This window comes from Salmo salar, chromosome ssa15 (assembly GCF_905237065.1).
Source record: "Salmo salar chromosome ssa15, Ssal_v3.1, whole genome shotgun sequence".
NCBI classification, from domain to species: domain Eukaryota; kingdom Metazoa; phylum Chordata; class Actinopteri; order Salmoniformes; family Salmonidae; genus Salmo; species Salmo salar.
The window spans coordinates 109,093,401-109,119,280 of NC_059456.1; the positions used below are offsets into that span (position 1 = coordinate 109,093,401).

Below are 25,880 nucleotides of genomic sequence, written 5' to 3' on the forward strand. Positions count from 1 at the left end.
AGAGAGAGAGAGAGAGAGAGAGAGAGAAATTCCTGAGAGAGAGAGAGAGAGAGAGAGAGAGAGAGAGAGAGAGAGAGAGAGAGAGATGCCTGAGAGAGAGAGAGAGAGAGACAGAGAGAGAGAGAGAGAGAGATATCTGAGAGAGAGCGAGAGAGAGAGAGAGAGAGAGAGAGATTCCTGAGAGAGAGAGAGAGAGAGAGAGAGAGAGAGAGAGAGAGAGAGAGAGAGAGATTCCTGAGAGAGAGAGAGAGAGAGAGAGAGAGAGAGAGAGAGAGAGAGAGAGAGAGATTCCTGAGAGAGAGAGAGAGAGATGCCTGAGAGAGAGAGAGAGAGAGAGAGAGAGAGAGAGAGAGAGAGATTCCTGAGAGAGAGAGAGAGAGAGAGAGAGAGAGAGAGAGAGAGTATATAAGGGACAGGAGGAGCTTTCACCGGCTCACTCGTTCTGTCTCTCTTCCTCCATCACACCTCTCTCTCTGTAGGATTTTACTGCATCAATCTGTCAAACAACTAAAGGACTCAAACAGGTAGAGATGTCCCTCCATCTCTCATTGAGAGTTTTACTTTTGCTGGCTTTAATTTTACGCACTTTTGCACTGTTAACCTGCTGTTAGCCTGCTGTTCTTCTGCTGTTAACCTGCTGTTAAGCTGCTGTTAACCTGCTGTTAACCTGCTGTTCTTCTGCTGTTAACCTGCTGTTAACCTGCTGTTAAGCTGCTGTTAACCTGCTGTTCTTCTGCTGTTAACCTGCTGTTAACCTGCTGTTAAGCTGCTGTTAACCTGCTGTTAACCTGCTGTTAACCTGCTGTTCTTCTACTGTTAACCTGCTGTTAAGCTGCTGTTAACCTGCTGTTAACCTGCTGTTAACCTGCTGTTCTTCTACTGTTAACCTGCTGTTAACCTGCTGTTAAGCTGCTGTTAACCTGCTGTTAACCTGCTGTTCTCCTGCTGTTAACCTGCTGTTAACCTGCTGTTAACCTGCTGTTCTTCTACTGTTAACCTGCTGTTCTCCTGCTGTTAACCTGCTGTTAACCTGCTGTTAACCTGCTGTTCTCCTGCTGCTAACCTGCTGTTCTTCTGCTGTTAACCTGCTGTTAACCTGCTGTTAACCTGCTGTTCTTCTGCTGTTAACCTGCTGTTAACCTGCTGTTAACCTGCTGTTAACCTGCTGTTCTTCTGCTGTTCTTCTGCTGTTAACCTGCTGTTAACCTGCTGTTAACCTGCTGTTAACCTGCTGTTCTTCTGCTGTTAACCTGCTGTTAACCTGCTGTTCTCCTGCTGTTAACCTGCTGTTCTTCTGCTGTTAACCTGCTGTTCTTCTGCTGTTAACCTGCTGTTAACCTGCTGCTAACCTGCTGTTAACCTGCTGCTAACCTGCTGTTAACCTGCTGCTAACCTGCTGTTAACCTGCTGCTAACCTGCTGTTAACCTGCTGTTAACCTGCTGTTAACCTGCTGTTAACCTGCTGTTAACCTGCTGTTAACCTGCTGCTAACCTGCTGTTAACCTGCTGTTAACCTGCTGCTAACCTGCTGTTAACCTGCTGCTAACCTGCTGCTAACCTGCTGTTAACCTGCTGCTAACCTGCTGCTAATCTGCTGTTAACCTGCTGCTAACCTGCTGCTAACCTGCTGCTAACCTGCTGCTAACCTGCTGCTAACCTGCTGCTAACCTGCTGCTAACCTGCTGTTAACCTGCTGTTAACCTGCTGCTAACCTGCTGCTAACCTGCTGCTAATCTGCTGTTAACCTGCTGTTAACCTGCTGTTAACCTGCTGCTAACCTGCTGTTAACCTGCTGCTAACCTGCTGTTAACCTGCTGTTAACCTGCTGTTAACCTGCTGTTAACCTGCTGCTAACCTGCTGTTAACCTGCTGTTAACCTGCTGCTAACCTGCTGTTAACCTGCTGCTAACCTGCTATTCTCTCTCCTGGTATTCTGGTATTTAAAGAATGTGTTTTATGATTTTCAGATAGTGCGTGTCGACATGTTGGCTACTCTGGAGACGGTGAGAGTGAGTTTATTTTATACCTCAAGAGACTCTGTGTTTTCTATTGTAAAAAGGGTCAGGGAGGCCTGTTTCTGTGTGTGTGTGAATCCTTCTTTCACCCTTCTGCCAAACTCCCAGACTGACTGACCACGACTCTGTTTGATCAATGTGCTGTAGCTATGCAGCTAGAATAATTCTAAATAAGTCTTTATTTTCTGTGTGTTTATATTCCCTTGATGTTGCTGTGAGAGTGACCAACACTTGCATATATTTGCTAGTCAAAGCAGACAGTGTGTGTGTGTGTGTGTGTGTGTGTGTGTGTGTGTGTGTGTGTGTGTGTGTGTGTGTGTGTGTGTGTGTGTGTGTGTGTGTGTGTGTAGTCAAAGTAGCGAGCAGGTTGCTGTTGTGCGTCTTCAGAACAACAACAGCCTAACAGTTATTAACTACAGTACAGTATTAGATATATACTACTGTGTATTACTATACAATAACTACAGTACACTACTAACACCTTCTGGTCCGTACAACAACTATTAAATATATACTACTGTGTATTACTATACAATAACTACAGTACACTACTAACACCTTCTGGTCCGTACATCAACTATTAAATATATACTACTGTGTATTACTATACAATAACTACAGAATACTACTAACACATCCATACAACAACTATTAAATATATACTACTGTGTATTACTATACAATAACTACAGTACACTACTAACACGTCCATACAACAACTATTAAATATATACTACTGTGTATTACTATACAATAACTACAGTACACTACTAACACCTTCTGGTCCGTACAACAACTATTAAATATATACTACTGTGTATTACTATACAATAACTACAGTACACTACTAACACCTTCTGGTCCGTACAACAACTATTAAATATATACTACTGTGTATTACTATACAATAACTACAGAATACTACTAACACGTCCATACAACAACTATTAAATATATACTACTGTGTATTACTATACAATAACTACAGAATACTACTAACAGGTCCATACAACAACTATTAAATATATACTACTGTGTATTACTATACAGTAACTACAGAATACTACTAACACGTCCATACAACAACTATTAAATATATACTACTGTGTATTACTATACAATAACTACAGAATACTACTAGCAGAACTTTTAAAAGAGAGACCAGGGCCTGCATTTATAAAGTGTCTTCAAAGTTGGAGTTATCTGATTTCGGGAAAGGAGTCTTGTCAGTTATAGAATAAAAAAAAACAGACAGTGATGTGAGGAAATATCACATGCAGACGTGATCCCCGTTCAGATGTGATCCCCGTTCTGATGTGATCCCCGTTCAGACAGGATCCCATTCAGACGTGATCCCCCTTCAGACGGGATCCCCCTTCAGACGGGATCCCCCTTCAGACGTGATCCCCGTTCCGAAGTGATCCCCGTTCCGACGGGATCCCCGTTCAGACAGGATCCCATTCAGACGTGATCCCCGTTCAGACGGGATCCCCTTTCAGACATGATCCCCGTTCAGACGTGATCCCCTTTCAGACGGGATCCCCATTCTTCAATTTTGTGGGATTCCAGATGTCATTAGAAGATGTTGATGGCAGTGATTTATTACAGTCCGTATTACAGTCCTTGTTACAGTCCTTGTTACAGTCCTTGTTACAGTCCTTGTTACAGTCCTTATTACAGTCCTTGTTACAGTCCTTATTACAGTCAGTGTTACAGTCCTTGTTACAGTCCTTGTTACAGTCCTTGTTACAGTCCTTATTACAGTCCTTATTACAGTCCTTGTTACAGTCCTTATTACAGTCCTTGTTACAGTTCTTATTACAGTCAGTGTTACAGTCCTTGTTACAGTCCTTATTACAGTCCTTGTTACAGTCCTTATTACAGTCCTTGTTACAGTCCTTGTTACAGTCAGTGTTACAGTCAGTGTTACAGTCCTTGTTACAGTCCTTGTTACAGTCCTTATTACAGTCCTTGTTACAGTCCTTGTTGCAGTCCTTATTACAGTCCTTGTTACACTCCTTATTACAGTCCTTGTTACAGTCCTTGTTACAGTCCTTGCTACAGTCTTTACTACAGTCCTTGTTACAGTCCTTATTACAGTCCTTGTTACAGTCCTTGTTACAGTCCCTGTTACAGTCCTTATTACAGTCGTTATTACAGTCCTTATTACAGTCCTTGTTACAGTCCTTGTTACAGTCCTTGTTACAGTCCTTATTACAGTCCTTGTTACAGTCCTTGTTACAGTCCTTGTTACAGTCCTTGATACAATCCTTATTACAGTTGGTGTTACAGTCCTCGCTACAGTCCTTGTTACAGTCCTTGTTACAGTCCCTGTTACAGTCCTTATTACAGTCGTTATTACAGTCCTTGTTACAGTCCTTGTTACAGTCCTTGTTACAGTCCTTGTTACAGTCATTGTTACAGTCCTTGTTACAGTCCTTGTTACAGTCATTGTTACAGTCATTGTTACAGTCCTTATTACAGTCCTTGTTACAGTCCTTGTTACAGTCCTTGTTACAGTCCTTATTACAGTCCTTGTTACAGTCTTTACTACAGTCCTTGTTACAGTCCTTATTACAGTCCTTGTTACAGTCCTTGTTACAGTCCCTGTTACAGTCCTTATTACAGTCGTTATTACAGTCCTTATTACAGTCCTTGTTACAGTCCTTGTTACAGTCCTTGTTACAGTCCTTATTACAGTCCTTGTTACAGTCCTTGTTACAGTCCTTGTTACAGTCCTTGATACAATCCTTATTACAGTTGGTGTTACAGTCCTCGCTACAGTCCTTGTTACAGTCCTTGTTACAGTCCCTGTTACAGTCCTTATTACAGTCGTTATTACAGTCCTTGTTACAGTCCTTGTTACAGTCCTTGTTACAGTCCTTGTTACAGTCCTTGTTACAGTCATTGTTACAGTCCTTGTTACAGTCCTTGTTACAGTCATTGTTACAGTCATTGTTACAGTCCTTATTACAGTCCTTGTTACAGTCAGTGTTGCAGTCAGTGTTACAGTCCTTGTTACAGTCCTTATTACAGTCCTTGTTACAGTCAGTGTTACAGTCCTTATTACAGTCCTTATTACAGTCCTTGTTACAGTCCTTATTACAGTCCTTATTACAGCCCTTGTTACAGTCCTTGTTACAGTCCTTGCTACAGTCTTTGCTACAGTCCTTGTTACAGTCCTTGTTACAGTCCTTGTTACAGTCCTTGTTACAGTCATTAATACAGTCAATAATACAGTCCTTATTACAGTCCTTGTTACAGTCCTTGTTACAGTCCTTGTTACAGTCCTTGTTACAGTCCTTGTTACAGTCAGTGTTACAGTCCTTATTACAGTCCTTATTACAGTCCTTGTTACAGTCCTTGTTACAGTCCTTGTTACAGTCCTTGTTACAGTCCTTATTACAGTTGGTGTTACAGTCCTCGTTACAGTCCTCGTTACAGTCCTTGTTACAGTCCTTGTTACAGTCCTTATTACAGTCAGTGTTACAGTCCTTATTACAGTCCTTGTTACAGTCCTTATTAAAGTCCTTGTTACAGTCCTTGTTACAGTCCTTGTTACAGTCCTTGCTACAGTCCTTATTACAGTCCTTGTTACAGTCCTTGTTACAGTCCTTATTACAGTCCTTGTTACAGTCCTTGTTACAAGTCCTTGTTACAGTCCTTATTACAGTCCTTGTTACAGTCCTTGTTACAGTCCTTGTTACAGTCCTTATTACAGTCCTTGTTACAGTCCTTATTACAGTCCTTGTTACAGTCCTTGTTACAGTCCTTATTACAGTCCTTTTAACAGTCATTGTTACAGTCCTTATTACAGTCCTTGTTACAGTCCTTGTTTCAGTCCTTGTTTCAGTCCTTATTACAGTCCTTGTTACAGTCCTTGTTACAGTCAGTGTTACAGTCAGTGTTACAGACCTTGTTACAGTCCTTGTTAAAGTCCTTATTACGGTCCTTGTTACAGTCCTTGTTGCAGTCCTTATTACAGTCCTTGTTACACTCCTTATTACAGTCCTTGTTACAGTCCTTGTTACAGTCCTTGCTACAGTCTTTACTACAGTCCTTATTACAGTCCTTGTTACAGTCCTTGTTACAGTCCTTGTTACAGTCCTTATTACAGTCCTTGTTACAGTCCTTATTGCAGTCCTTTTTACAGTCCTTATTACGGTCCTTGTTACAGTCCTTGTTACAGTCCTTGTTACAGTCCTTGTTACAGTCCTTATTACAGTCCTTGTTACAGTCCTTGTTACAGTCCTTGTTACAGTCCTTGTTACAGTCCTTATTACAGTCCTTGTTACAGTCCTTGTTACAGTCCTTGTTACAGTCCTTATTACAGTCCTTGTTACAGTTCTTGTTACAGTCCTTATTGCAGTCCTTTTTACAGTCCTTGTTACAGTCCTTGTTACAGTCCTTATTACAGTCCTTATTACAGTCCTTGTTACAGTCCTTGTTACAGTCCTTATTACAGTCCTTGTTACAGTCCTTGTTACAGTCCTTATTACAGTCCTTATTACAGTCCTTATTACAGTCCTTGTTACAGTCCTTGTTACAGTCATAGTTACAGTCATTAACACAGTCAACAATACAGTCCTTATTACAGTCCTTGCTACAGTCCTTGTTACAGTCCTTGTTACAGTCCTTGTTACATTCCTTGTTACAGTCCTTATTACAGTCCTTGTTACAGTCATTGTTACAGTCCTTGTTACAGTCCTTGTTACAGTCCTTGTTACAGTCATTGTTACAGTCCTTGTTACAGTCCTTGTTACAGTCCTTATTACAGTCCTTGTTACAGTCCTTGTTACAGTCCTTGTTACAGTCCTTGTTACAGTCCTTGTTACAGTCCTTGTTACAGTCCTTGTTACAGTCCTTGTTACAGTCCTTATTACAGTCAGTGTTACAGTCCTTATTACAGTCCTTGTTACAGTCCTTATTAAAGTCCTTGTTACAGTCCTTGTTACAGTCCTTGTTACAGTCCTTGCTACAGTCCTTATTACAGTCCTTGTTACAGTCCTTGTTACAGTCCTTATTACAGTCCTTGTTACAGTCCTTGTTACAGTCCTTGTTACAGTCCTTGTTACAGTCCTTGTTACAGTCCTTGTTACAGTCCTTGTTACAGTCCTTATTACAGTCAGTGTTCTTGTTACAGTCCTTATTACAGTCCTTGTTACAGTCCTTGTTACAGTCCTTGTTACAGTCATAATCATCAATAATACAGTCCTTATTACAGTCCTTGTTACAGTCCTTGTTACAGTCCTTGTTACAGTCCTTATTACAGTCCTTGTTACAGTCCTTGTTACAGTCCTTGTTACAGTCCTTGTTACAGTCCTTGTTACAGTCCTTATTACAGTCCTTGTTACATTTCTTGTTACAGTCCTTATTGCAGTCCTTTTTACAGTCCTTGTTACAGTCCTTGTTACAGTCCTTATTACAGTCCTTGTTACAGTCCTTGTTACAGTCCTTGTTACAGTCCTTGTTACAGTCCTTGTTACAGTCCTTATTACAGTCCTTATTACAGTCCTTGTTACAGTCCTTGTTACAGTCATAGTTACAGTCATTAACACAGTCAGTGTTACAGTCCTTGTTACAGTCCTTGTTACAGTCCTTGTTACAGTCCTTGTTACAGTCCTTGTTACAGTCCTTATTACAGTCCTTGTTACAGTCCTTGTTACAGTCCTTGTTACAGTCCTTGTTACAGTCCTTGTTACAGTCCTTATTACAGTCCTTGTTACAGTCCTTATTACAGTCAGTGTTACAGTCCTTATTACAGTCCTTGTTACAGTCCTTGTTACAGTCCTTGTTACAGTCAATAATACAGTCAATAATACAGTCCTTATTACAGTCCTTGTTACAGTCCTTGTTACAGTCCTTGTTACAGTCCTTGTTACAGTCCTTATTACAGTCCTTGTTACAGTCCTTGTTACAGTCCTTGTTACAGTCCTTGTTACAGTCCTTATTACAGTCCTTGTTACAGTCCTTGTTACAGTCCTTGTTACAGTCCTTATTACAGTCCTTGTTACAGTTCTTGTTACAGTCCTTATTGCAGTCCTTTTTACAGTCCTTGTTACAGTCCTTGTTACAGTCCTTATTACAGTCCTTGTTACAGTCCTTGTTACAGTCCTTATTACAGTCCTTGTTACAGTCCTTGTTACAGTCCTTATTACAGTCCTTATTACAGTCCTTATTACAGTCCTTGTTACAGTCCTTGTTACAGTCATAGTTACAGTCATTAACACAGTCAACAATACAGTCCTTATTACAGTCCTTGCTACAGTCCTTGTTACAGTCCTTGTTACAGTCCTTGTTACATTCCTTGTTACAGTCCTTATTACAGTCCTTGTTACAGTCATTGTTACAGTCCTTGTTACAGTCCTTGTTACAGTCCTTGTTACAGTCCTTGTTACAGTCCTTGTTACAGTCCTTGTTACAGTCCTTGTTACAGTCCTTGTTACAGTCCTTGTTACAGTCCTTGTTACAGTCCTTGTTACAGTCCTTATTACAGTCCTTGTTACAGTCCTTATTACAGTCAGTGTTACAGTCCTTATTACAGTCCTTGTTACAGTCCTTATTAAAGTCCTTGTTACAGTCCTTGTTACAGTCCTTGTTACAGTCCTTGCTACAGTCCTTGTTACAGTCCTTGTTACAGTCCTTGTTACAGTCCTTGTTACAGTCCTTGTTACAGTCCTTGTTACAGTCCTTATTACAGTCCTTGTTACAGTCCTTGTTACAGTCCTTGTTACAGTCCTTATTACAGTCCTTGTTACAGTCCTTGTTACAGTCCTTGTTACAGTCCTTATTACAGTCCTTATTACAGTCCTTGTTACAGTCCTTATTACAGTCAGTGTTACAGTCCTTGTTACAGTCCTTGTTACAGTCCTTGTTACAGTCCTTATTACAGTCCTTGTTACAGTCCTTATTACAGTCCTTGTTACAGTTCTTATTACAGTCAGTGTTACAGTCCTTGTTACAGTCCTTGTTACAGTCCTTGCTACAGTCTTTACTACAGTCCTTGTTACAGTCCTTGTTACAGTCCTTGTTACAGTCCTTGATACAATCCTTATTACAGTTGGTGTTACAGTCCTCGCTACAGTCCTTGTTACAGTCCTTGTTACAGTCCCTGTTACAGTCCTTATTACAGTCGTTATTACAGTCCTTGTTACAGTCCTTGTTACAGTCCTTGTTACAGTCCTTGTTACAGTCCTTATTACAGTCCTTGTTACAGTCATTGTTACAGTCCTTGTTACAGTCCTTGTTACAGTCATTGTTACAGTCATTGTTACAGTCCTTATTACAGCCCTTGTTACAGTCAGTGTTGCAGTCAGTGTTACAGTCCTTGTTACAGTCCTTATTACAGTCCTTGTTACAGTCAGTGTTACAGTCCTTATTACAGTCCTTATTACAGTCCTTGTTACAGTCCTTATTACAGTCCTTATTACAGCCCTTGTTACAGTCCTTGTTACAGTCCTTGCTACAGTCTTTGCTACAGTCCTTGTTACAGTCCTTGTTACAGTCCTTGTTACAGTCCTTGTTACAGTCCTTGTTACAGTCATTAATACAGTCAATAATACAGTCCTTATTACAGTCCTTGTTACAGTCCTTGTTACAGTCCTTGTTACAGTCCTTGTTACAGTCCTTGTTACAGTCAGTGTTACAGTCCTTATTACAGTCCTTATTACAGTCCTTGTTACAGTCCTTGTTACAGTCCTTGTTACAGTCCTTGTTACAGTCCTTATTACAGTTGGTGTTACAGTCCTCGTTACAGTCCTTGTTACAGTCCTTGTTACAGTCCTTGTTACAGTCCTTATTACAGTCAGTGTTACAGTCCTTATTACAGTCCTTGTTACAGTCCTTATTAAAGTCCTTGTTACAGTCCTTGTTACAGTCCTTGTTACAGTCCTTGCTACAGTCCTTATTACAGTCCTTGTTACAGTCCTTGTTACAGTCCTTATTACAGTCCTTGTTACAGTCCTTGTTACAGTCCTTGTTACAGTCCTTATTACAGTCCTTGTTACAGTCCTTGTTACAGTCCTTGTTACAGTCCTTATTACAGTCCTTGTTACAGTCCTTATTACAGTCCTTGTTACAGTCCTTGTTACAGTCCTTATTACAGTCCTTTTAACAGTCATTGTTACAGTCCTTATTACAGTCCTTGTTACAGTCCTTGTTTCAGTCCTTGTTTCAGTACTTATTACAGTCCTTGTTACAGTCCTTGTTACAGTCAGTGTTACAGTCAGTGTTACAGACCTTGTTACAGTCCTTGTTAAAGTCCTTATTACGGTCCTTGTTACAGTCCTTGTTGCAGTCCTTATTACAGTCCTTGTTACACTCCTTATTACAGTCCTTGTTACAGTCCTTGTTACAGTCCTTGCTACAGTCTTTACTACAGTCCTTGATACAGTCCTTGTTACAGTCCTTGTTACAGTCCCTGTTACAGTCCCTGTTACAGTCCTTGTTACAGTCCTTGTTACAGTCCTTGTTACAGTTGGTGTTACAGTCCTTATTACAGTCATTGTTACAGTCCTTATTACAGTCCTTGTTACAGTCCTTGTTACAGTCCTTGTTACAGTCCTTATTACAGTCATTGTTACAGTCCTTGTTACAGTCCTTGTTACAGTCAGTGTTGCAGTCAGTGTTACAGTCCTTGTTACAGTCCTTATTACAGTCCATGTTACAGTCAGTGTTACAGTCCTTATTACAGTCCTTATTCCAGTCCTTGTTACAGTCCTTATTACAGTCCTTGTTACAGTCCTTGCTACAGTCTTTGCTACAGTCCTTGTTACAGTCCTTGTTACAGTCCTTGTTACAGTCCTTGTTACAGTCATTAATACAGTCAATAATACAGTCAGTGTTACAGTCCTTATTACAGTCCTTGTTACTGTCCTTGTTACAGTCCTTGTTACAGTCAATAATACAGTCAATAATACAGTCCTTATTACAGTCCTTGTTACAGTCCTTGTTACAGTCCTTATTACAGTCCTTGTTACAGTCCTTGTTACAGTCCTTGTTACAGTCCTTGTTACAGTCCTTATTACAGTCCTTGTTACAGTCCTTGTTACAGTCCTTGTTACAGTCCTTATTACAGTCCTTGTTACAGTTCTTGTTACAGTCCTTATTGCAGTCCTTTTTACAGTCCTTGTTACAGTCCTTGTTACAGTCCTTATTACAGTCCTTATTACAGTCCTTGTTACAGTCCTTGTTACAGTCCTTATTACAGTCCTTGTTACAGTCCTTGTTACAGTCCTTATTACAGTCCTTATTACAGTCCTTATTACAGTCCTTGTTACAGTCCTTGTTACAGTCATAGTTACAGTCATTAACACAGTCAACAATACAGTCCTTATTACAGTCCTTGCTACAGTCCTTGTTACAGTCCTTGTTACAGTCCTTGTTACATTCCTTGTTACAGTCCTTATTACAGTCCTTGTTACAGTCATTGTTACAGTCCTTGTTACAGTCCTTGTTACAGTCCTTGTTACAGTCATTGTTACAGTCCTTGTTGCAGTCCTTATTACAGTCCTTGTTACAGTCCTTATTACAGTCCTTGTTACAGTCCTTATTACAGTCCTTGTTACAGTCCTTGTTACAGTCCTTTTTACAGTCCTTGTTACAGTCCTTGCTACAGTCCTTGTTACAGTCCTTGTTACAGTCCTTGTTACAGTCCTTGTTACAGTCATTAATACAGTCATTAATACAGTCAATAATACAGTCAGTGTTACAGTCCTTGTTACAGTCCTTGTTACAGTCCTTGTTACAGTCCTTGTTACAGTCATTAATACAGTCAATAATACAGTCAATAATACAGTCCTTGTTACAGTCCTTGTTACAGTCCTTGTTACAGTCCTTATTACAGTCCTTGTTACAGTCCTTATTACAGTCCTTATTACAGTCCTTGTTACAGTCCTTGTTACAGTCCTTGTTACAGTCCTTATTACAGTCCTTGTTACAGTCCTTGTTACAGTCCTTATTACAGTCCTTGTTACAGTCCTTGTTACAGTCCTTATTACAGTCCTTGTTACAGTCCTTGTTACAGTCCTTATTACAGTCCTTGTTACAGTCCTTGTTACAGTCCTTGTTACAGTCATAGTTACAGTCATTAACACAGTCAACAATACAGTCCTTATTACAGGCCTTGCTACAGTCCTTGTTACAGTCCTTATTACAGTCCTTGTTACAGTCCTTGTTACAGTCCTTGTTACAGTCCTTATTACAGTCCTTGTTACAGTCCTTGTTACAGTCCTTGTTACAGTCCTTGTTACAGTTCTTGTTACAGTCCTTGTTACAGTCCTTATTACAGTCCTTTTTACAGTCCTTGTTACAGTCCTTGTTACAGTCCTTATTACAGTCCTTATTACAGTCCTTGTTACAGTCCTTGTTACAGTCCTTGTTACAGTCCTTATTACAGTCCTTATTACAGTCCTTATTACAGTCCTTGTTACAGTCCTTGTTACAGTCATAGTTACAGTCATTAACACAGTCAACAATACAGTCCTTATTACAGTCCTTGCTACAGTCCTTGTTACAGTCCTTGTTACAGTCCTTGTTACAGTCCTTGTTACAGTCCTTGTTACAGTCAGTGTTGCAGTCAATGTTACAGTCCTTGTTACAGTCCTTATTACAGTCCTTGTTACAGTCAGTGTTACAGTCCTTATTACAGTCCTTATTACAGTCCTTGTTACAGTCCTTATTACAGTCCTTGTTACAGTCCTTGCTACAGTCTTTGCTACAGTCCTTGTTACAGTCCTTGTTACAGTCCTTGTTACAGTCCTTGTTACAGTCATTAATACAGTCAATAATACAGTCAGTGTTACAGTCCTTATTACAGTCCTTGTTACAGTCCTTGTTACAGTCCTTGTTACAGTCATTAATACAGTCAATAATACAGTCAATAATACAGTCCTTGTTACAGTCCTTGTTACAGTCCTTGTTACAGTCCATGTTACAGTCCTTATTACAGTCCTTGTTACAGTCCTTGTTACAGTCCTTGTTACAGTCCTTGTTACAGTCCTTATTACAGTCCTTGTTACAGTCCTTGTTACAGTCCTTATTACAGTCCTTGTTACAGTTCTTGTTACAGTCCTTGTTACAGTCCTTATTACAGTCCTTGTTACAGTCCTTATTACAGTCCTTATTACAGTCCTTGTTACAGTCCTTGTTACAGTCCTTATTACAGTCCTTGTTACAGTCCTTATTACAGTCCTTATTACAGTCCTTGTTACAGTCCTTGTTACAGTCATAGTTACAGTCATTAACACAGTCAACAATACAGTCCTTATTACAGTCCTTGCTACAGTCCTTGTTACAGTCCTTGTTACAGTCCTTGTTACAGTCATTAATACAGTCAATAATACAGTCATTAATACAGTCAACAATACAGTCCTTGTTACAGTCCTTGTTACAGTCTTTGTTACAGTCCTTGTTACAGTCCGTATTACAGTCCTTGTTACAGTCCTTATTACAGTCCTTGTTACAGTCCTTATTGCAGTCCTTGTTACAGTCCTTATTACAGTCCTTATTACAGTCCTTGTTACAGTCCTTGTTACAGTCCTTATTACAGTCCTTGTTACAGTCCTTGTTGCAGATCTTGTTACAGTCCTTGTTACAGGTATTGAAGTTATATCCAGTGATTGTGTGCTGAGTATGTTTGAGCTAGAAGGTGTATATAAATACACTAATTTTACAACATATTAGAAACATTAGGACATGGACCGACCAGGTGAATCCAGGTGAAAGCTATTATCCCTTGTTGATGTCACCTGTTAAATCCACTTCAATCAGAGTAGATGAAGGGGAGGAGACAAGTTAAAGAATGATTTTTAAGCCTTGAGACAATTGAGACATGGATTGTTTATGTGCGACCATTCCGAGGGTGAATGGGCAAAACAAAATATTAAAGTGCCTTTGAACGGGGTATGGTGGTAGGTGCCAGGCACACTGGTTTGAGTGTGTCAAGAACGTCAACGCTGCTGGGTTTTTCACACTCAACAGTTTCATATATGTATCTAGAATGTTCCACCACCCAAAGGACATCCAGCCAACTTGACACAACTGTGGGGAAGCATTGGGAGTCACCTTGAACGCTTTCGACACCTTCTAGAGTCCCATGCCCTGACGAATTGAGGCTGTTCTGAGGACAAAAAGGGCTACAACTCAATATTATACACAAATATACACAGTATGTGTACACTGACCATGCTGTCTCCTCTCCTCTAGATGGGTTATATCTCAGGCTGGTCCGGTCCTGCCCAGACCCCAGTAGAGGTGGACCTGGAAGTCATTGAAGAATACCTGCAGGAACACTCCCTGGATGTTCAACACACACCACCTACGCCTCCTACCACGCCCGCTCAGCAAACACACACACACTCAAACCAACACCAGGGAACCAGCATCATAGGTGAGCGTGTGTGAGTTAATTCATTGATTGATTGATTGATTGATTGATTGATTGATTGATTGATTGATTGATTTAATTATCTTATTGATTGATTAATAAACTGATTGCCTGATTGATTGATTGAGTGATTGATTGATTGATTGATTGAGTGGTTGATTGATTTAATTGATCGACTGATTGATTTATACATTTGTTTATTATCTTATTGATTGATTAATAAATTGATTGCCTGATTGCCTGATTGGTTGATTGGGTGCTGGCCTGATTGCCTGATTGGTTGATTGGGTGATTGCCTGATTGCCTGATTGGTTGATTGGGTGATTGCCTGATTGGTTGATTGGTTGATTGGTTGATTGGTTGATTGGGTGATTGCCTGATTGGGTGATTGCCTGATTGCCTGATTGGTTGATTGGTTGACGTATTGTCTCTCCAGAGAACAGCTGGTCTGGTCAGTATGCCTACCAGTGGCATTACGACTATAGTTCTCCTAATAAGGAATATGAAAAACAGGCTCCGCACACAGAATGGCCTCGTCTTCATGGCAACCACTGGGTGAGCACAATGAACACACCCTCTCACACACCATGCTGGCGTTGCAAACACCATGCTCTACCAACTGAGCCACAGGGAAGCTATGAACAATGAACACACCCTCTCACACAACATGCGCGCCGTAGGAGCCGTAACGCAGGAAAAAATAGCATTTAGCTATTTTATTAAGTGATTACAATATTATAATTGATGTATATTTGCACATTTGTATAATGTTAATATTTAGGCCCTTCCACTATAGACATTTCAATAGGAAAACCCCCCTGTTAGAACTTAGCCATTAGCTTAGCCTGCGGGACATCATATGCCTGACTGCTTAGCTCATTGGGCAAGAAGAAGTCGATGGACTGTTCAATTCATTTCCTTTGTAAAAATGTACATTGCGGTATAGAAGGTCAAACGGAGAAGGTTTTGAATGGTTTTTATTGGCGTCAGGCTCACTGCTTTTAATATTGACTACTGTGGTGACTGCTGAGAAGGCTGCTCCACTACACATACAACATTACTATTACACGTTTACTACACACATACAACACTCAACATGACTACTACACGTTTACTATACACATACAACATTACTACTACCCGTTTACTACACACATACAACATTACTACTACACGGTTACTACACACATACAACATGACTACTACACGTTTACTACACACGTACAACACTAAACATGTACTACACGGTTACTACACACATATAACACAACAGGGCTACTACCCGTTTACTACACACATACAACATTACTACTACACGGTTACTACACACATACAACATGACTACTACACGTTTACTACACACGCACAACACTAAACATGTACTACACGTGTACTACACACATACAACAGGGCTACTACACGTGTACTACACAGTACTACATATTATTAATACTACACAGTACTACACATTAATACTACACAGTACTACACATTAATACTACACAGTACTACACATTAATACTACACAGTACTACACATTATTAATACTACACAGTACTACACGTTATTAATACTACACAGTACTACACATTATTAATACTACACAGTACTACACATTATTAATACTACACAGTACTACACGTTATTAATACTACACAGTACTACACATTATTAATACTACACAGTACTACACGTTATTAATACTACACAGTACTACACGTTATTAATACTACACAGTACTACACATTAATAAGGAAAGAGGTTGATATGAATCAGCTGAGGCTGATTGTAATAATAATAATAACGTCAGACTCCTATATAACCTGTCTGACTGAGTAGAGGTGTGTGTTTCAGGAGCGCGGCGCCTACTCCAACGAGACAACACCCTGCAGCGAGTCCGATTCCACCGGCTCCGTCTGTCTAGACTACCCACCATCCTCTCCTGCCGACGCTCTGACCTGCCCCCCTGCTGAGAGGAGAGGCAGGAAGACGAGCGAAACGCTGCCCCTGGCTTCACACTCAGGTAACAACAATACACACACCCACACCACTATATACACCACTATACACACCACTATACACACTACCCACACCACTATACACACCACTATACACACCACTATACACACTACCCACACCACTATATACACCACTATACACACCACTATACACACTACACACACCACTATATACACCACTATACACACCACTATACACACTACCCACACCACTATACACACCACTATACACACCACTATACACACTACCCACACCACTATATACACCACTATACACACCACTATACACACTACCCACACCACTATATACACCACTATACACACCACTATACACACTACCCACACCACTATATACACCACTATACACACCACTATACACACTACCCACACCACTATATACACCACTATACACACCACTATACACACTACCCACACCACTATATACACCACTATACACACCACTATACACACTACCCACACCACTATATACACCACTATACACACCACTATACACACTACCCACACCACTATATACACCACTATACACACCACTATACACACTACCCACACCACTATATACACCACTATACACACCACTATACACACTACCCACACCACTATATACACCACTATACACACCACTATACACACCACTATACACACCACTATACACACTACCCACACCACTATATACACCACTATACACACCACTATACACACTACCCACACCACTATATACACCACTATACACACCACTATACACACTACCCACACCACTATATACACCACTATACACTACCCACAACACTACATACACCCACAGCACTATATACACCACTATACACACCACTATACACTACCCACAACACTACACACACCCATAGCACTATATACACCACTATACACACCACTATACACACTACCCACACCACTATATACACCACTACCCACACCACTATACACTACTATACACACTACCACAACAATACATACACCCACAGCACTACACACCACCCACACCACTATACACCCACAGCACTATATACACCACTATACACACCACTATACACACTACCCACACCACTATACACACACAACAATACATACACCCATAGCACTACACACTACCCACAACACTACATACACCCACAGTACTATATACACCACTATACACACCACTATACACACTACCCACACCACTATACACACACAACAATACATACACCCATAGCACTATACACTACCCACAACACTACATACACCCACAGCACTATATACACCACTATACACACCACTATACACACCACTATACACACGACTATACACTACCCACAACACTACACACACCCATAGCACTATACACACCACTATACACACCACTATATACACCACTACCCACACCACTATACACTACTATACACACTACCAGAACAATACATACACCCACAGCACTACACACCACCCACAACACTATACACACTACCCACACCACTATACACCCACACCACTACCTACTACCCACACCACTACACACACCCACAGCACTATACACACCACTATACACACCACTATACACACTACCCACAACAATACATACACCCACTCAGGTAACAACAATACACACACCCACACCACTATATACACCACTATACACACCACTATATACACCACTATACACACCACTATACACACCACTATACACACTACCCACACCACCATACACACCACTATACACACCCACAACACTACCCACACCTCCATACACACCACTATACACACCCACAACACTACCCACACCACCATACACACCCACACCACCATACACACCCACACCACTATACACACCACTATACACCCATAGCACTATACACACCACTACACACACCCACACCACTACACACACCCACACCACTATACACCAACCCCACTACACACACACACACCACTACACACACACACCACTATACACCCACACCACTACACACACCACTATTCACTACCACACCACTACACACTACCACACCACAATACACTACCCACACCACTACACACTACCACACCACTACACACTACCACACCACTATACACACTACCCACACCACTACCCACACCACTACCCACACCACTATACACACTACCCACACCACTACACACTACCCACACCACTACACACTACCCACACCACTACACACACTACCCACACCACTATACACTACCCACACCACTATACACACCCACACCACTATACACTACCACACCACTATACACACTACCCACACCACTATACACACTACCCACACCACTATACACTACCCACACCACTACACACACCCACACCACTATACACACTACCACACCACTATACACTACCCACACCACTACACACTACCCACACCACTATAAACTACCCACACCACTATACACTACCCACACCACTATACACTACCCACACCACTATACACTACCACACCACTATCCACACTACCCACACCACTATACACACCCACACCACTATACACACTACCCACACCACTATACACTACCCACACCACTATACACTACCCACACCACTATGCACACTACCCACACCACTATACACACTACCCACACCCACACCACTATACACACTACCCACACCACTATACACACTACCCACACCCACACCACTATACACACTACCCACACCACTACATACACCCACACCACTATACACACCCACACCACTATACACACTACCCACACCACTATACACACTACCCACACCACTATACACACACCCACACCACTATACACACTACCCACACCACTATACACACTACCCACACCACTATACACACTACCCACACCACTATACACACCCACACCACTATACACACCCACACCACCATACACACTACCCACACCACTATACAAACTACCACACCAGTACACACTACCCACACCACTATACACTACCCACACCACTATACACACCCACACCACTATACACACTACCCACACCACTATACACACCCACACAACAATACACACCCACACCACTATACACACTACCCACACCACTACACATTACCCACACCACTATAAACTACCCACACCACTATACACTACCCACACCACTATACACCACCCACACCACTATATACACCACTATACACACCACTATACACACTACCCACACCACTATATACACCACTATACACACCACTATACACACTACCCACACCACTATATACACCACTATACACTACCCACAACACTACATACACCCACAGCACTATATACACCACTATACACACCACTATACACTACCCACAACACTACACACACCCATAGCACTATATACACCACTATACACACCACTATACACACTACCCACACCACTATATACACCACTACCCACACCACTATACACTACTATACACACTACCACAACAATACATACACCCACAGCACTACACACCACCCACACCACTATACACCCACAGCACTATATACACCACTATACACACCACTATACACACTACCCACACCACTATACACACACAACAATACATACACCCATAGCACTACACACTACCCACAACACTACATACACCCACAGTACTATATACACCACTATACACACCACTATACACACTACCCACACCACTATACACACACAACAATACATACACCCATAGCACTATACACTACCCACAACACTACATACACCCACAGCACTATATACACCACTATACACACCACTATACACACCACTATACACACGACTATACACTACCCACAACACTACACACACCCATAGCACTATACACACCACTATACACACCACTATACACACCACTATATACACCACTACCCACACCACTATACACTACTATACACACTACCACAACAATACATACACCCACAGCACTACACACCACCCACAACACTATACACACTACCCACACCACTATACACCCACACCACTACCTACTACCCACACCACTACACACACCCACAGCACTATACACACCACTATACACACCACTATACACACTACCCACAACAATACATACACCCACTCAGGTAACAACAATACACACACCCACACCACTATATACACCACTATACACACCACTATATACACCACTATACACACCACTATACACACCACTATACACACTACCCACACCACCATACACACCACTATACACACCCACAACACTACCCACACCTCCATACACACCACTATACACACCCACAACACTACCCACACCACCATACACACCCACACCACCATACACACCCACACCACTATACACACCACTATACACCCATAGCACTATACACACCACTACACACACCCACACCACTACACACACCCACACCACTATACACCAACCCCACTACACACACACACCACTATACACCAACCCCACTACACACACACACACCACTACACACACACACCACTATACACCCACACCACTACACACACCACTATTCACTACCACACCACTACACACTACCACACCACAATACACTACCCACACCACTACACACTACCACACCACTACACACTACCACACCACTATACACACAACCCACACCACTACCCACACCACTACCCACACCACTATACACACTACCCACACCACTACACACTCACCCACACCACTACACACTACCCACACCACTACACACACTACCCACACCACTATACACTACCCACACCACTATACACACCCACACCACTATACACTACCACACCACTATACACACTACCCACACCACTATACACACTACCCACACCACTATACACTACCCACACCACTACACACACCCACACCACTATACACACTACCACACCACTATACACTACCCACACCACTACACACTACCCACACCACTATAAACTACCCACACCACTATACACTACCCACACCACTATACACTACCCACACCACTATACACTACCACACCACTATCCACACTACCCACACCACTATACACACCCACACCACTATACACACTACCCACACCACTATACACTACCCACACCACTATACACTACCCACACCACTATGCACACTACCCACACCACTATACACACTACCCACACCCACACCACTATACACACTACCCACACCACTATACACACTACCCACACCCACACCACTATACACACTACCCACACCACTACATACACCCACACCACTATACACACCCACACCACTATACACACTACCCACACCACTATACACACTACCCACACCACTATACACACACCCACACCACTATACACACTACCCACACCACTATACACACTACCCACACCACTATACACACTACCCACACCACTATACACACCCACACCACTATACACACCCACACCACTATACACACTACCCACACCACTATACAAACTACCACACCAGTACACACTACCCACACCACTATACACTACCCACACCACTATACACACCACTACCCACACCACTATACACACCCACACAACAATACACACCCACACCACTATACACACTACCCACACCACTACACATTACCCACACCACTATAAACTACCCACACCACTATACACTACCCACACCACTATACACTACCCACACCACTATACACTACCACACCACTATCCACACTACCCACACCACTATACACTACCCACACCACTACACACACCCACACCACTATGCACACTACCCACACCACTATAGACACTACCCACACCCACACCACTATACACACTACCCACACCACTATACACACTACCCACACCCACACCACTATACACACTACCCACACCACTACACACTACCCACACCACTACACACACCCACACCACTACACACACCCACACCACTATACACACTACCCACACCACTATACACACACCCACACCACTATACACACCCACACCACTATAAACACTACCCACACCACTATACACACTACCCACACCACTATACACACTACCCACACCACTATACACACTACCCACACCACTATACACACTACCCACACCACTATACACACTACCACACCACTACACACTACCCACACCACTATACACTACCCACACCACTACACACACTACCCACACCACTATACACACCCACACCACTACACACACTACCCACACCACTATACACACTACCCACACCACTATACACACTACCCACACCACTACACCACTACCCACACCACTACACACTGACACCACTACATACTGACACCACTACACACTGAACACCACTACACACTGACACCACTACACACTGACACCACTACACACTGAACACCACTACACACTGACACCACTACACACTGAACACCACTACACACTGACACCACCACATACTGACACCACTACATTTTGACACCACTACACTTTGACACTGACACCACTACACACTGAACACCACTACACACTGAACACCACTACACACTGAACACCACTAAATACTGACACCACTACACACTGACACCACTACACACTGACACCACTACACACTGAACACCACTACACACTGAACACCACTAAAACTGACACCACTACACACTGACACCACCACACACTGACACCACTACACACTGACACCACTACACACTGACACCACTACACACTGACACCACCACACACTGACACCAGTATCACTGACACCACCACACCAGTACACACTGACACCACTACACACTGACACCACCACACACTGACACCACCACACCACTACACACTGACACCAGTACACACAGACACCACCACACACTGACACCACCACACCACTACACACTGACACCAGTTTCACTGACACCACTACACACTGACACCAGTACACACTGACACCACTACACACTGACACCAGTACTCACCAGTGACCCCTCTCTCACTCTTCTATCAGACCCATGTCCCATCCAGCCAGCCACACACACCAACCTTAATAACGAATAAACAATAATAAATAACAATATACTTACTTCCTGTATCCCGCCTTTGCCCCCCCACCCGACAGGAAAGAAGAAGGAGCGTCTGTTCCACTTCCTGTTTGAGATGCTTCAGACCCCCTCCATGCGAAGCTGCATCTGGTGGGTACAGTCCTGCTCCGGAACCTTCCAGTTCTCCTCCCAGAACAAGGAACGTCTAGCCCAGCTGTGGGGACGCAGGAAGGGGAATCGCAAGACCATGACTTACCAGAAGATGGCCCGGGCGCTCAGAAACTACAGCAGAACGGGAGAGATTTGTAAAGTGAAGAGGAAGCTCACGTACCAGTTTAGCGAGGGAACACTAAGGGGGCTGCAGGGAGCGTGTTAGGGAGGGAGAGTAGGAGGAACATATGTTAGCACAGTTACCTGGCAGGGCACAAAGATAAATACTGAGTATTTGTACCATGAGGAAGTGGAGGAGGAGGAGCAAGAGGAAGAGGAGGAGGAGCAGGTGGAGGAGGAAGAGGAGCAGCAGGAGGAGGAAGAAGAGGAGGAGGAGGAAGAGGAAGAGGAGGAGGAGCAGGTGGAGGAGGAAGAGGAGGAGGAGGAGCAAGAGGAAGAGGAGGAGGAGCAGGTGGAGGAGGAAGAAGAGGAGGAGGAGCAGGTGGAGGAGGAAGAAGAGGGTGAGGAGCAACATCACCCTAAACCCTAAACCTTCTGCCTTCAACATGTAGAAGCTAGGGTGAGGGCCTTCAACATGTAGAAGCTAGGGAAAGGGCCTTCAACATGTAGAAGCTAGGGAAAGGGCCTTCAACATGTAGAAGCTAGGGAAAGGGCCTTCAACATGTAGAAGCTAGGGAAAGGGTCTTCAACATGTAGAAGCTAGGGAAAGGGCCTTCAACATGTAGAAGCTACGGAAAGACCCTTCAACATGTAGAAGCTAGGGAAAGGGTCTTCAACATGTAGAAGCTAGGGAAAGGCTAGGGAAAGGGCCTTCAACATGTAGAAGCTAGGGTGAGGGCCTTCAACATGTAGAAGCTAGGGTGAGGGCCTTCAACATGTAGAAGCTAGGGTGAGGGCCTTCAACATGTAGAAGCTAGGGGAAGGGCCTTCAACATGTAGAAGCTAGGGAAAGGGTCTTCAACATGTAGAAGCTAGGGAAAGGGCCTTCAACATGTAGAAGCTAGGGTGAGGGCCTTCAACATGTAGAAGCTAGGGTGAGGGCCTTCAACATGTAGAAGCTAGGGTGAGGGTCTTCAACATGTAGAAGCTAGGGAAAGGGCCTTCAACATGTAGAAGCTAGGGAAAGGGCCTTCAACATGTAGAAGCTAGGGAAAGACCCTTCAACATGTAGAAGCTAGGAAAGGGCCTTCAACATGTAGAAGCTAGGGAAAGGGAAAGGGCCTTCAACATGTAGAAGCTAGGGAAAGGGCATTCAACATGTAGAAGCTAGGGAAAGGGCCTTCAACATGTAGAAGCTAGGGAAAGGGTCTTCAACATGTAGAAGCTAGGGTGAGGGTCTTCAACATGTAGAAGCTAGGGAAAGGGTCTTCAACATGTAGAAGCTAGGGAAAGGGCCTTCAACATGTAGAAGCTAGGGCAAGGGCCTTCAACATGTAGAAGCTAGGGAAAGGGTCTTCAACATGTAGAAGCTAGGGAAAGGGCCTTCAACATGTAGAAGCTAGGGTGAGGGCCTTCAACATGTAGAAGCTAGGGAAAGGGAAAGGGTCTTCAACATGTAGAAGCTACGGGAAGGGCCTTCAACATGTAGAAGCTAGGGAAAGACCCTTCAACATGTAGAAGCTAGGGAAAGACCCTTCAACATGTAGAAGCTAGGGAAAGGGCCTTCAACATGTAGAAGCTAGGGAAAGGGCCTTCAACATGTAGAAGCTAGGGTGAGGGCCTTCAACATGTAGAAGCTAGGGAAAGGGGAAGGGCCTTCAACATGTAGAAGCTAGGGAAAGGGCCTTCAACATGTAGAAGCTAGGGAAAGGGCCTTCAACATGTAGAAGCTAGGGAAAGGGCCTTCAACATGTAGAAGCTAGGGTGAGGTTCTTCAACATGTAGAAGCTAGGGTGAGGTTCTTCAACATGTAGAAGCTAGGGAAAGGGCCTTCAACATGTAGAAGCTAGGGAAAGGGCCTTCAACATGTAGAAGCTAGGGAAAGGGAAAGGGCCTTCAACATGTAGAAGCTAGGGAAAGGGCCTTCAACATGTAGAAGATAGGGAAAGGGTCTTCAACATGTAGAAGCTAGGGAAAGGGCCTTCAACATGTAGAAGCTAGGGAAAGGGAAAGGGCCTTCAACATGTAGAAGCTAGGGTGAGGGCCTTCAACATGTAGAAGCTAGGGAAAGACCCTTCAACATGTAGAAGCTAGGGAAAGGGCCTTCAACATGTAGAAGCTAGGGTGAGGGTCTTCAACATGTAGAAGCTAGGGTGAGGGTCTTCAACATGTAGAAGCTAGGGAAAGGGTCTTCAACATGTAGAAGATAGGGTGAGGGCCTTCAACATGTAGAAGCTAGGGTGAGGTTCTTCAACA

General features: G+C 42.9%; 1 protein-coding gene across 2 annotated transcripts; it reads left to right on the forward strand.

Annotated features, from left to right (window-relative positions):
* Window positions 1-415: 415 nt before the first annotated feature.
* Window positions 416-23,906, forward strand: LOC106572996 (transcription factor Spi-B-like). Of its 2 annotated transcripts, none has more exons than XM_045696573.1 (6): window positions 416-524; window positions 1,968-2,009; window positions 14,220-14,403; window positions 14,837-14,955; window positions 16,255-16,423; window positions 23,432-23,906. In XM_045696573.1, exons 2-6 carry the CDS (start codon window positions 1,983-1,985, stop codon window positions 23,728-23,730), a joined length of 798 nt encoding a protein of 265 aa, XP_045552529.1. In that variant the 5' UTR covers window positions 416-524; window positions 1,968-1,982; the 3' UTR covers window positions 23,731-23,906. The 2 variants fall into 2 exon arrangements, with proteins under 2 accessions (XP_045552529.1, XP_045552530.1); XM_045696574.1 differs by having other exon boundaries at window positions 417-524; window positions 1,968-2,003.
* The last annotated feature ends 1,974 nt before the right edge of the window (window positions 23,907-25,880 follow it).